We start from the raw sequence: 12,885 nt of genomic DNA on the forward strand, positions 1-12,885 counted from the left end.
CCCATAGTACAAAAATTGTTACAGTAGATTAAAAATTAGCATGAAGAAATGAAGCACACACAGAGATTTTTGAAGGCTCTGTCAGGCAGCCAAAGTGAAAGCAGATTTCACCAGACCACGAAGAATGAAATGCGTGCGTTCGGCCTCGCGTGGCTCCAGCTTATTTCCTTGCTAAATTCCAAGTTTCAGGTCCCTCCTGAGGCAGAAGGGCTGCTCAAGAAAACTCCCCAAATATCTTAAATTAGCAGAGGGAATTTTTTTTCCTCCCTATTTTTCACGGTACAAGTTTGCCCAGGCAGTTCAATGAAATGAGGTAACATTTCCAGAACACGTGGTTGTGATTACGGTCCCTGTTCTGCCCCGTGTGTAAATATGCCTGATTTGGGGGGTTTGGAGGCTTCAGCAGCAGCTCCCCTGGCTTTGCCATGGGCACTGCTGTTCCCATGGGAATTTGTCAGCTGTCCCCTGGAATAAAGGCACGGGATGCACTGCAGGGAGCCTCGTGTCACATCTGCCCCACACCGGGACTCCCAGAGCAGCTGGGAAAAGCCATTTCAGTCACCCTGTTGAAAAGTCTCTTTTGAAAAGTCAAGCACTGTATCGTCGTTTTAAATGGCTTGTTCACTTTTAGGGAACGTCCTGGATTGTTGGGAATCAGGGGGGAAAAAAGGCCGCTTGTCATTGTTTGGAAAAGAGAAAATTGACTGGAAGAAAAGGGAATGGCAAGGAAGGGGTGGGAGGGACTCAGAAGGAAAAAACGAAATGGGGTGTGGACATGGATGTGGGGATGGATGAAGGGTTGGACTGGGGATAGATGGGACATGGACAGGGGGACAGACGTGAAGATGGGGATGGGACATGGACAGGGGGACAGACATGAAGATGGACATGGGAATGAAGATGGGAATGAAGATGGGGTTGATGTGGGGCTGGACATGGAGATGGACATGGGGTTGGACAGAGGATGGATGTGGGGATGGAGTGGAGAAGAATGTAAAAATGGTTGTGGGGATGGCCGTGGGGATGGACATGAACAAGGACATGGACACAGGGATGGACACGGACACAGACACGGAGATGGACATGGTGATGGACAGGGACACGGACACGGACACAGGGATGGACACAGGGATGGACAGGGACATGGCACAGGGATGGACACGGACACGGACACAGGGATGGACATGGTGATGGACAGGGACACGGACACAGGGATGGACATGGTGATGGACAGGGACACGGACACAGGGATGGACACGGTGATGGACACGGACACGGACACAGGGATGGACAGGGACACGGACACGGACACCGGCGTTGCTGCCCCGGCCCCCGCAGCACCGGAACTCTGTTGTCGCGGCCGCGGTCCCGGGCGGAGCGGCGCGGGCGGGCGGCCGGAAGGCGGCGGGCGCTGCACAACGCGGAAGTGCCGGTGCGGGCCGGGGCGATGGCGGCGCCCGGCGGCCGCGGGGGCCCGGGCTGGGGGGTCCCGGTCCCGCCCAGGGGCGTCCCGGCCCCGGCCCTCTGAGCGCTCCCGCTCACGGCCCTCTGGCGGGTCTCCGCCCCGACCCTCTGAGGGGCGGCCGCCGCGTGTGCCGCGGGCCCCGGGCTGGGCTCGGGCCCGGCGGGGCGGGGGGCCATGGCCACCCGGCGTCTCACGGACGCGTTCTTGTTGTTGCGGAACAACGCGGTGCAGAGCCGGCAGCTGCTGGCCGAGCAAGTGAGTAGTTTCGGCTCCTCCAGCCCTCTGAATTCACGTAGCATGGCTGCTGCGGTGAGTCTCCTCCCTTCATCCTTCTGTACTCGCCGCGCCCCGGGCTCCGGGCCGGGCCCGCCCTGCCCCGTCCCCTTCCCCCGAGCCCTCTCCTCAAACCCCCGACCTTCCTCCCTCTGCCCGTCCCTCCCCACCCTGGTGGTTCCTGTTTTCCCACTCCTCCTTCACGTAAAAGGAATAGAAGAGATCTGCGTGTGCTGCTCGCTCCGTGCATAATAAATCAGCGATAACAGCTTCGTGTGGGCATTGACAGGAGGGGTTTGATGCCTCCTTACCGCCAAAAAGAAGTAAATTCATACAGCAGAACTCTTCTATTCACCTCACTGTGGGCACTGTTAAATACACTGCTGTAGTTTAGTCCATTGCTTAAATTTCTCCATAAGTTGCTCTGGTGTTCATTGCCCTTTTTATTTATCCCTAAATGCAAATAATACTCAAGCACATCTGTGAAAAAGGGCGTTCTAGATTCTAGTGTAACTCCTCTTTACAGAAACTACCAAAAGTTACTGGTTCAGAGGAGTTTCTGTACCTTTTTCCAGGTTCTGAGCTGGTCAGGCTGTGATGGGCTGCTTGGCAGCTCAGGTTTTCACACTTTCTGTTTAAACTCATCATTTATTTGTCACAGCCACCAGTAAATATCTGCTGGCGGTCTCATCACTCTAAATAGCTTTACATTAATGCATTTTTGTTGGGAAAAGCAATGCTTCCTGTTGCTGGCAAGGGTCTTTGTTCATTGCTAACTTCATTACCTGTGTCTAAGAAACTGTGTGTTAAATTGCATTGGCAGAACAGGAAATGTCAGCAGTAATTTATATTTTACCTGTGTGCTTTGCCTCTGCATTTAGTCCTTGTCCATTTTTTTAACGTCACTCCTGTAGATCCTTGGGCTTTTTAAAATATCACCTGAAAAAATATTCCAAAATATTTTGAACTCACAACTCCTGAGCAATGAAACTGCACTTTACTCAGCAGCCAGTGCAATAGCATTTAGCACGTTATACACTTGTATCAAATATTTATTGCAGTGTTTGTTGGCATTAATTGAAGGTTTTTGCTGGCTGCTCACTCGAGGGCAGTGGAGGCTCTCAGTGCCTGGGAGCTGTCCGTGTGTGCAGGGGGTGAAAGGGGTAATTCCTGGCATTCCAGGGTCCCACAGGTGATCTGTTCCAGCCAGAAGTGGGAGGTGTCTGTGAGCTGCTGGTCTCTCATGGGTTGGGTGCCTGCTGCTGTCAGGGCTGCAGCTTTCCCTGGGCTGGTGTCCCCAGGCAGAGCTGCCAGCAGGCCTGGGTGGCAAATTCCAGCCCACAGCACTTCAGCTTCCCTGAGTTCATCTCCAGCTTTCCCCTTGAGAAATCCTTTGCTGTGAGAACTCTGCCAAGAACTGCACTCCTAAACTCAGACAACCAAAGCAGCATCTTTAACAGTGCAGTCCTGTTAAAGCCTCCACTGCTGAGTGGAGTCACCAGAAGCTTGGGGAATCTCCTAAGGGATCATCAGCTGATGCTGCTTTGTTAAACCACGAGGATTCTGTCCAGTTTCAGGTCTGACTTTGTTAATCTTGGAGTGAAATACCCTTTTGCTCACACATCCCCTCCCCAGTGCAAGGGCTGATGAACAGAAGGAGCAGATTCGTGTCCTGGTGTATTTTTCCAGATCCCTGCAGGGTTGATGTTCCCTGAAAGCAGAGCACAGCCCAAGTGTGTACAGAAGTGACTGAACATTGCATTTTGTCCTTTGCTGTCTTTGATCCTGTGAGAACTGGGGTGCTTGTCAATAAATGTCCTTCAGAAGCTTCTCTGTGCCCCCTCAATGATAACCAAGCCCAGTAGATGCTGAGTGCTGCAGTCAGACTGCCCTTGCTGTCATTCCTCACTGGATTCTTTTGCAGCTTTTCTACCTGACATTTCAGTATTTAGAAACTTCACTGTGCAATTAGTTTGTAAAACAAACCAAGCTCTTCACTTGATCTCTTATGTTCTTGCTGTTTACCAAGGAACTGAAATGTTTTATAAAAGTTGGTGTATTAAGCAAAATGCTGACTTAAAATGCAATATCATGATGTATTTATTGATTAAGCATGTATTAAAAGCCAGTTTAAAAGTTGTTTTATTAAGCAAAATGCTGACGTAAAATGCAATATCATGATGTATTTATTGATTAAGCATGTATTAAAAGCCAGTTTGTTTGTTCTTGGTAAACCATCATGCTTTAAAAATAAATCAGTATTTTCTCAACTGACCATGCCCTATATCTGTCCTATGTCTCTTTTTTCCCTTTTATCTTTTGCTGTCTCTAACTGGATGGGGCTGATGGGATCCACAAATCACTTCAGGAGCTGGATGAGGTATTGTTTTTCACATTTTATTCTGCCATGGTGCATCAAGCCTACATCCCTGAGCTAAAATAATCTTTCTTTATTCTGCTAGTTTATAGAATTTCATTGTATAGGATGAAGTGTAGAAGGACAGGCTGCATAGAGAAATCAAACGTTTATAACATTTATGTTATATTATAAAGAGATAAATGTATGAACCAGTCTGACTTATTGTGGGCATGTGGGGTAGAGTGACTTTGCACAGTGAAGCCATTAACTATTCTTCATGCCGTGCATAAATTATGCAAACTTTATTGATCAGGAAATAAGGTCAGGGATAAAGAAATTGCTTTCAAGAAAGAGTTGCTCAGGAAGGAAGGGGGATTGTTTTTTAAAAAGGGATGGGGTAGGGAACCACAAAACTTTCCAGGCCTGATAAAGGAAAATTACAAATTTGGGAGAAAATAGGAAGTGTATGTCTGAAGGCTTTCCCAAGTAATCAGTTAATGTGAGAGGTATCATTGATGATCATCTGCACTACTGCCTTGGCTGTTTGTGTTTAGCACAATTTAATTATCACTAAGTAAGTAATTTAACCATTAATTTAACCATGAGATGCATGTCAGTTTGTATGAGGGTTTGTTCTTCAGAATAACATTGTTTGAGAACAAGCAGTTACAATAAATGTTTTTTCTGAGATTTTCCCAAAGGCAGTTTTCAAACTTGCCAGGCCCCATATGAACCATGCTGCAACACTGGCTGTGAATTGTTGTCTGATGGCAGTGCACCAACATGAGAATGACTTAAACTCTCACTGCAATACCACCTTTCCTTCTGGAAAATTTGCTAAGAATTTATTCTTAGAGTAACTCTAAGCTTTCAGGTGCTGCAGGAAGAGGGAGGGTGTGGCTCATTAGCACAGAGCACCAAACCGTGAGGCGAGATGTTTGACCACGAGCAAACACATCTCTGAGGTTAATTTCTGTGGGAAGGCATAGCTGCTCTTTTTCTGGTGCTCAGGGGTTTGGATCTAATTAGCACCAAGCTAATTGGCTGTCTCTTTTCCCTGTGCAGCTGGCTGATGACCGCATGGCCCTGGTGTCGGGGATCAGCCTGGATCCCGAGGCTGCCATCGGCGTCACCAAGCGCCTGCCCCCCAAGTGGGTGGATGGGGCAGACGAGGTGAGTGCTGTGCCCTGCCACATCCAGTGCACTTCCCACCGAGGGATTTGTCACTCCTGTCACTCCCATTCTGTCAGTTTCGGAGCAGGAATAGTATTGGAAGAAAGATTCAAAGAAGAATTTTAGTTTGGATTTTTGTTTGAAGCTGGTGATGGGTCCAGTTGAGTAGACCCTAAAATGGTGGAGATGAGTTCAGTGTTTGAAAAGAGGAAGTGTTAGTATTTTCTAGCAGGAGAATTTTTTGTCTCTTCAGTTCAGATACCTTGCAAGTTTTGGAAATACTTGGACAAATGCAAGGGAATGATGCTGGAAACATCTAATTAGAAACCTTTTATCCAGTATTTGGAGTGTGAAGCTATTCTTGACTTTCAGAAAACCCTTTTTTTAAATGTACACTCAGAATGCATATTGGCTCATCAGTTTGTGTGGACAGAACCCATTGTGCAGAAAGATGCTTAATCTCCTTTTTATAGCTATCATAATCATCCTTACAGATTTATTTTTAATTACTTGGTTGAAAGCATGGCATTTAATTTCTACTGTTGAGTTGAGGCTATTCAATTTCTGACAGAGTTGAAGGCGTGACCTAAATTTTAATTTATTTTTTTGGAAGTTGACTAAATCTTGTAGTGATGCTGTATATTATAAAAATATTATTCCAACTTGATGAAGCATATTTGAAATCAGCAGTCTTGTCTAAGATTAATGAGTAGGTTTTAAAAAGTAGCAAACTCGAAGTCTTTTAAAAATATTCAGTTTCTTAGTCAACTTTTTATGTGGCCTTTAATAATATTTGGTCTGCCTTTTATGTTACAGATTTCTCTCAATGATTTTTGTCTAACATTTGTCAGAACCTTTTCCCCTGAAGCATGAACTAATTCCCTTTCTTCCTGTTGGGCTTTCTGTTTTAGATTCAGTATGATATTGCCAGGGTTAAACAGAAGATGAAAGAATTAGCCAGTCTTCATGATAAACATCTAAACAGACCCACACTGGATGACAGCAGTGAAGAGGAACGGGCAATAGAAATAACAACCCAGGAGATCACACAGGTACAACGTGCTTCGGGTCCTAAATCTTCAGTTTGACACATCTTTAATGCATTAGGATGAGGCAGTGGTTTGCTCTGATGAAAGGATTTATTTTGTGATCAGTGTTGGAGTGAGCCTGAAGTCCTGGGCTCTGCTCTGAACTTCCCAACAAGTCACTTAAACCTCCCTGTTCTTTCCCTTACCTGTTTGATTTTCTACTGGGAACAGGATTGGGAGATTACCAAATCAAATCTACAGTTATCTCAGAGAAATCTGTATCTGCACATGTCTATTCTGAGACTTGCAGTCCAGCTAATTATAATGAAGCAAATGGTCAGAGGGAGTTGTGTTACTCTGCTGCCTTGTTAGCTCAAAGTTATTTGTTCATTTATGTTCTGTTTCCATCTATTTTTAAACATTGCACGGGGCAAATTTAAAAATTACTTTAAAAAATTCAGAAATCAAAATACTAGCGTTCAATGTGGCATTTTTGCAATGTGCTGTTTCCAGTGTGTGCTGCTGTGTGTTTCTGCACTAATGCAGTTGTTCTCTCAGTTATTCCACAGGTGTCAGAGGGCAGTGCAGGTGTTGCAGAGCAGGTCCCGTACTTGTACCGAGCAAGAAGCACGTGTTCTCAGGAATGTAGTGTCTTCCTTAGCACAGGCCCTTCAGGACCTCTCCACCAACTTTAGGCATGCACAGTCTGACTATCTCAAACGTAAGCATAAGAGATGGAACAGTAAAGCGCGGGTTCCTTCTGTGGAAAGCACCCACTGAGCTGTGCTTGTTTTCTTGGCTGGGAAAACTGAAGCACAGCAGGGTTAAGTGATGCACACAGGACTAACTCGAGGTTAGAACTGGAGAGTTTGTGGTTCACAGCCCATGTTCAAACTGCTTTGTTCTACTTTTTCTTGTTGCTAAATAAGAAATGTCACAGTTGAGCGTATCAACAAAAGTGTATTTCATCCATCCACAATTTTAATGCATTTTGCTTCTCAGATTGTGGTTTGCAGAGCTGCATCTGGTACACTGGTGAAGCAGCCACTGGTCTTCAGCCATCATACCTGCTGCAGATGGCAGGCTGTGACAGATAAAGCTTAAGAGCTAGTCTGTGATAAATTAAAATTTTGCATCCATAAACAGATGGGAAGTGGAGTAATTTCAGTTTAAAAGTAAAATTTTGTTTGATTCTGTTTTAAGCTGAGTCAGATTTTTTTAGTCTTGAAAGAAACCCACAAAATCTCTATTTTTAAATTTAACATTGATATTTCTTCCTTCTGTGATATAAATGGCACAGGTGGGACTGAAGATCACAGTTCAGACAAGGAGTGTTCTAAGAGAATTTGTTACCAAATAGCCTGGAGTGATCACACTTTAAGGCTCTTAAATTTCCTAAATTTTTTTCCTTCGTGGAACATAACAACTTAAAAATCACTGATTTAATCAGTCTTGCAAGTCTGGTTGAATTTGTTATGCTTTTATTAAATAGTAAGCCTGACAGTTAAAATTTAAATATTGTGATTTATAGAATTTACTACCCAGGTTTTCTTTTTTGTGCTTTTCTGTCTGGTGCTTCAGACCTTACCTTTATAGTGTGCTTAAATATCATGCTTAAACATAGTTTGTCTTTTACAGGTATGAAGAATAGAGAAGAAAGATCCAAACACTTCTTTGACACCTCAGTCCCACTGATGGATGATGGGGAGGATGATACACTTTATGATAGAGTAAGTTAAGATGTTATTACACAAATTCAATATGAATTGCATTTTCTCTTCTCAGATTGTAAATATCTGTCTGAGTTATGAAATCTTTTTATGCTTTTAATTATTTCCATGTTGTTAATATTAGTTCAACATGTAAATCTTGTATTTCAACAGGGTTTTACAGATGACCAACTGGCATTGGTGGAGCAAAACACGCTGATGGTGGAAGAGAGGGAACGAGAAATCCGTCAGATTGTGCAGTCAATCTCTGATCTCAACGAAATATTTAGGGACCTGGGAGCAATGATAGTAGAACAGGTACATGGACAGCACAGTGTTAGTGAGAAATGGGACATTCCATGTAGTGTGAAGGCTTCCAGACTCACTTTTCCTAATTTATTTCTTCATGCTCAGGTTTCCTGTGCTTGAAATCTGCCACAAGTTGAGTTAATGAAAATAAAATGAATAAAAATTCAACTTGTAATGTGGGTTAGGCTTAAAAACCAAAAAACATAGAAAGCCAATGTTCACTTGGTTATTTCTCCCAGAGATCAGTTTATGTTAAGTTTGTCAGGCAAAAGGAGCTGGTCTGGAATTAAGGTGATTATAAGGGATGTGATGTGAGATGGTGACAGAGCTGCTGTTAGGAACTGAGCAAGGAATTTACCTAAAGAAGGCCTAAGTAGTTCTGTAAAAGTTCATTGTTTACATAGCTCATGAGCTGTTTGCTGTGAGTATTGTTAATTACTCTGCTGCTTATGATAACATTTGCTTTATGAAGTTCATTTAGGTTCAATTTGGTGCTTGTTTTCTCCATTTTATTTAGGGAACAGTTCTAGATAGAATTGACTATAATATTGAACAGTCATGTATGAAAACTGAAGAGGGTCTAAAACAACTGCATAAGGTAAGCTGATGGAATACTTAAGCCATTTTTCATATCTAACAAGCTTTTCTAATTAAATAGCTATTAAGTTATTCAGTCAATTTTCAGTTGGACTTTGTCCCTTTTAGAAATTCCTTCTGTCCAGTATGAAATGTCCAGCTGTACTGTAGGAGGAGCTTCCCATGTAACTTCTCTTAATGTCATGCTTGATGCCTCGAGTTGATTTCTTAAAAGACCTTCTGGGCATCCAAGCAATGTGCTTTGATATTTACATTGCTGACCTGGTGGGACCTGTCTGCAATTCCTTCTATTTTGAAAAGCCAGGCACTTGGGAATAGGGCTGGCTATTGGGTATCTCACTGCAGATTTCAGTTTGAAAACATTATCTCAATCATGTGAGCAGAAAGAATAATTATTAATGTTTTCTCTTACCATCTGACACTTGTTAGATGTCAGGTCCAAACTCTTGCTTTAATGTGAAGTTTTCTATGAACACCTGAAAAGTTTCCAAAACATTGATCAGAGTTCTGTGGTCATTTTGTTTTAGTTTTATTTTGAAGGCTTATTAATTAAAGACAAAATACAAGCTTTGTTTTGTTTAGCTTCTATTAATAGACTTTCATTTGGCTTTTGGAGAGTTTCCTCTATGTTGTATTTTATTAATTCCCCTGCAAAAAGGAGGAGAGGTATGAGAAAATATGGTTAGAAGAAAGAAGGAATGAAGCAGAAAACTTGAGAACCAACTCAAAAATAAAGCTTTCAGTTCTAATTGGAATTGAATGAAAAGGCACAGCTGACTAGGTACAACAAACGTGCCTATTAAAAAAGGAATTTTGCTGTGAATTTTAATGTCCTTCAAACATGATACAGGAATCTTATCTCAGCACACTGAGTCTTTAACACGGGTGGGTGTGACTTCAGTGCACCTTTACCTTCCCTGGAGCTTCTGGTGCAGATCAGAGTTCTGTGTGGGAATTGCCTGCAATATACATTACACTTACACTAAACAAGAGTCTGTACTCCAGCCTTGCAGAAATCTAATTATTAACTCTTTCCTCTCTGTTTTACAGGCAGAGCAATATCAAAAGAAGAATCGGAAGATGCTCGTTATTTTAATTTTGTTTGTTATAGTAATTGTCCTTATTGTTGTTCTTATTGGTGTAAAGTCACATTAGGTTTCGCTTCATTTTCTCATTTTTGGAGTTTCTGTGAACTTTTTTCCCAATGTGAATGGATGGACCTGCACTCCAGAAAGCTGCCTTTGAATGTACGAGCCCTTGTGGTGCAACGTCTGTGCAATGTTTCTGTAGAATTCTTCAAAGTACAAGTTTGGTGGTCTGTGAGGTGTTTGTAAGGATTATATGGAAAATGTCAGGAAATTTGATGCTCCCAGACAAAAAAAAAAAAAATTGGTACTCTATGCAGAGGTATTTTGAAACACAGTACTTAAGAATAATTAAAAATTGAAGTTTACCAGTGACTACAGTAATTAGTGTGTTACTGTGAACAAAAATGTGTTGTCTTCTATATTCCTGTGTCATAATTGTTACAGGCTTCAAATTTAAACCATGTTACTGATTCAGTGAGACTGGATGTCAAAAATTGATGTAAAATTTGTTGAGACACAAAATTGTTTGATTGAATGCCCATTCTTCCAGACTCAAAAACTCCAAAGAACTGGATAGGCAGCTAAAAAGGAAAGCTTTTAGCAATCAGAACATAATCCAACCCCTGTGATCTTAATTTAGATACTGCACCATTACTAAGAATCAGTGGTACTTGATCTTGTAAATAACAAGATGTAATCACTGGCATAATTTAACATGTTTAGTTAATTAAAAAATTTTCTGAGCTTGAGTAATCATGGGAATGATTTTCCTTCATTGGGATGATCATATATTTTTTTTCATGCATTATTTTTTTAGTTAAAGTACAGACATTACATTAAAGCAGTAAAGTTAAGCTGAAAAAATGGAGTAGAAACCCAAAAAGAGAATCTCTCTGGCCTGCTGCAGTGGGTCTTGGATGTTTCAAACTGTAGCTGCTGTATAAATTGTTTCTTTTACAATGCATTTGTCCATATGGGTTATTTTTTTTTGTATAAGGAGTAGCTTCACTACAGTAGATATTACATCCATTTTCCCTGACAGAAAATCCTCTTTCAAATGTCTGCCTGGGAGAGGTGTTTGGGGTCTTTCACTGACCATGAGAGATGTCATGCAGATGACATCTTACAAGGCCTTCAGTGGAGAATTTGGGGTTTTCACTGCTTTTCTCAGTGGAAGACTTTGCTGCAGGCCATACAACAGAAATTAAGACAACATATAAGTAAGTAATAGAATACTCTTAATTTAATTCAGGCCTGAAGTGGTGTACAATTGTAGAGGCCTTGTCTTAATATTTTTAATATTGCTTTTTATATGTTCGGTTGTTTTTCTGTTTCCCCTAAGGGACTGTAACTTCCTTCATTTTCTGACTGATACAAGTGCTCCCCACAGACCTGCAGAGATGCTCTGCTCCAAGCCCCAGAAGTGCAGGTTCAAACACTATGATACTGAAGTTGCATCTGTTGCCTGCCCCGAGTTTCTTTACTCTGTGCTAAAGAGGACTTGAGACGTGGCTTTAAACTGACCATTTTCAGGGATGGACCTGAAAGCAAAGACTGCAAAACCATGAAAGCTTTGGCTTTTTGTGGGGCTTATGGAAAGCTTTGTACCACTCTTGTTACCTCTAGAGAAAGGGGATGTTGAACGACCAAAAAAACTGCCAGTTCAGACTCTCCATGGAATTCATGGAGTAAATTGGTGAAAGGAAGAATGAGGCTTGTGTTGGGTGTGCAGCTCCCCTGTTCTGGTGATAGATCTTTCAATGATCGTGAGTAAAACTACTGTCTCCCTCGTGCTGTCTGCATCACTTGGTGTGAAGCAGCAAATGGCTATAATTTAATATACTGTATTTGCAACTTTCTCTCTAACATGAGATTGTGTTATTTATTTCTGTCTTGACCGGTGCTTTTGACATTTTATCATGGCAGATGGTTTCAAAGAAGTAATAAAACACTTCCAACCTAATTGGGCAATTATTCTTTTTTTTTAAATTTAAATTATAAACTCAAACATACTTTTGTGATGTTAGCATGTTTCTGTTCTTCATAATAAATGAAAGTGGCAGTGATGTGGAATATCTTTTTTTAAAAAAGTAACTTTCTGTAGCACAATGGCATTTGCATTGTCAAGAATTATTTCCCATGAGTTATGCCCAGTGTCTACCTATTTTGTACCCAAATTCTATACAAGGAAATGCATTTTTAATGAGGTTAAACTCAGATGTCAAGTGTCCTATGTAACTTGAGCTGGAATTTATTGAAGCTTGATTCTGTTGAGGAAGAAAACTCGGGAGAGGCTGGACTCTAAATAATTGCTGTTGTGTGTCTTACTTTGAGTCAGTGTGAATAACTGGCAGCAGTTCAACCAAACCTGATGCTGTGCTTTGTGGGAGTATCCCCACAAAAGGGGATCTGTCTGTGCCTTTGGGCAATGAAAGCCCAGAAAAGCCACAGCAGCTGCTGCCTCCTCAGGTGTTCCAGGAGCTGCCTGAGCCTCCTGCCTTCGCTTCTGCCCAGCCCTGGGAATCTCTGTGTGCTGCTGCAGGCAGAGCTGGGACCCTCTCTCAGCCCGGGGCTTCTTCATGAGTGCTGGATTCTTCTCAGCCTGTATGGAAGCTCAGATTCCTTACAAAGAACAGGACAGCATTGCTAAAGCAACTCCCAAGCATCTGTGTCTCCTCACCTGGAGGGAATGGCCTGTAAAGCTGTTGCTAGTACACAGTTTCTCCATTAAAATGCATGTGAGCGTGCAAAAAATGAGCTGCAACTTGTTAACAGAAATTAATTATATCCCAAAAGGACAGTATCAAAAGCACTGTAATAGCAAATTTATTTTTACTGCAAGTTTTCTCTAGAAACTGAAAACTAATATGGAGGAATTGGGTTT

General features: G+C 42.2%; 1 protein-coding gene across 5 annotated transcripts; it reads left to right on the forward strand.

Annotated features, from left to right (window-relative positions):
- The first annotated feature begins 1,392 nt into the window (after positions 1-1,392).
- Positions 1,393-11,964, forward strand: STX16 (syntaxin 16). Of its 5 annotated transcripts, XR_005953629.1 has the most exons (10): positions 1,416-1,774; positions 4,107-4,118; positions 5,163-5,270; positions 6,182-6,322; positions 6,857-7,019; positions 7,937-8,028; positions 8,182-8,325; positions 8,834-8,914; positions 9,964-11,221; positions 11,344-11,964. XR_005953629.1 is itself a non-coding variant. In XM_041417812.1 (9 exons), exons 1-9 carry the CDS (start codon positions 1,640-1,642, stop codon positions 10,066-10,068), a joined length of 960 nt encoding a protein of 319 aa, XP_041273746.1. In that variant the 5' UTR covers positions 1,415-1,639; the 3' UTR covers positions 10,069-11,964. The 5 variants fall into 5 exon arrangements, 4 of the variants coding, with proteins under 4 accessions (XP_041273748.1, XP_041273746.1, XP_041273744.1 ...); XM_041417812.1 differs by having other exon boundaries at positions 1,415-1,720; positions 4,074-4,118; positions 9,964-11,964; XM_041417810.1 differs by having other exon boundaries at positions 9,964-11,964.
- The last annotated feature ends 921 nt before the right edge of the window (positions 11,965-12,885 follow it).

This window comes from Onychostruthus taczanowskii, unplaced genomic scaffold (genome assembly GCF_017590055.1).
Source record: "Onychostruthus taczanowskii isolate IOZ18803 unplaced genomic scaffold, ASM1759005v1 scaffold57, whole genome shotgun sequence".
Lineage (NCBI taxonomy): Eukaryota > Metazoa > Chordata > Aves > Passeriformes > Passeridae > Onychostruthus > Onychostruthus taczanowskii.

Coding starts and splice junctions, on each gene's coding strand:
- STX16 (XM_041417810.1), top strand. CDS start 1,640: ATGGCCACCCGGCGTCTCACGGACGCGTTCTTGTTGTTGCGGAACAAC. Junction 5,271..6,181: donor GGGTGGATGGGGCAGACGAG/GTGAGTGCTGTG, acceptor TTTCTGTTTTAG/ATTCAGTATGATATTGCCAG. Junction 8,915..9,963: donor GTCTAAAACAACTGCATAAG/GTAAGCTGATGG, acceptor TCTGTTTTACAG/GCAGAGCAATATCAAAAGAA.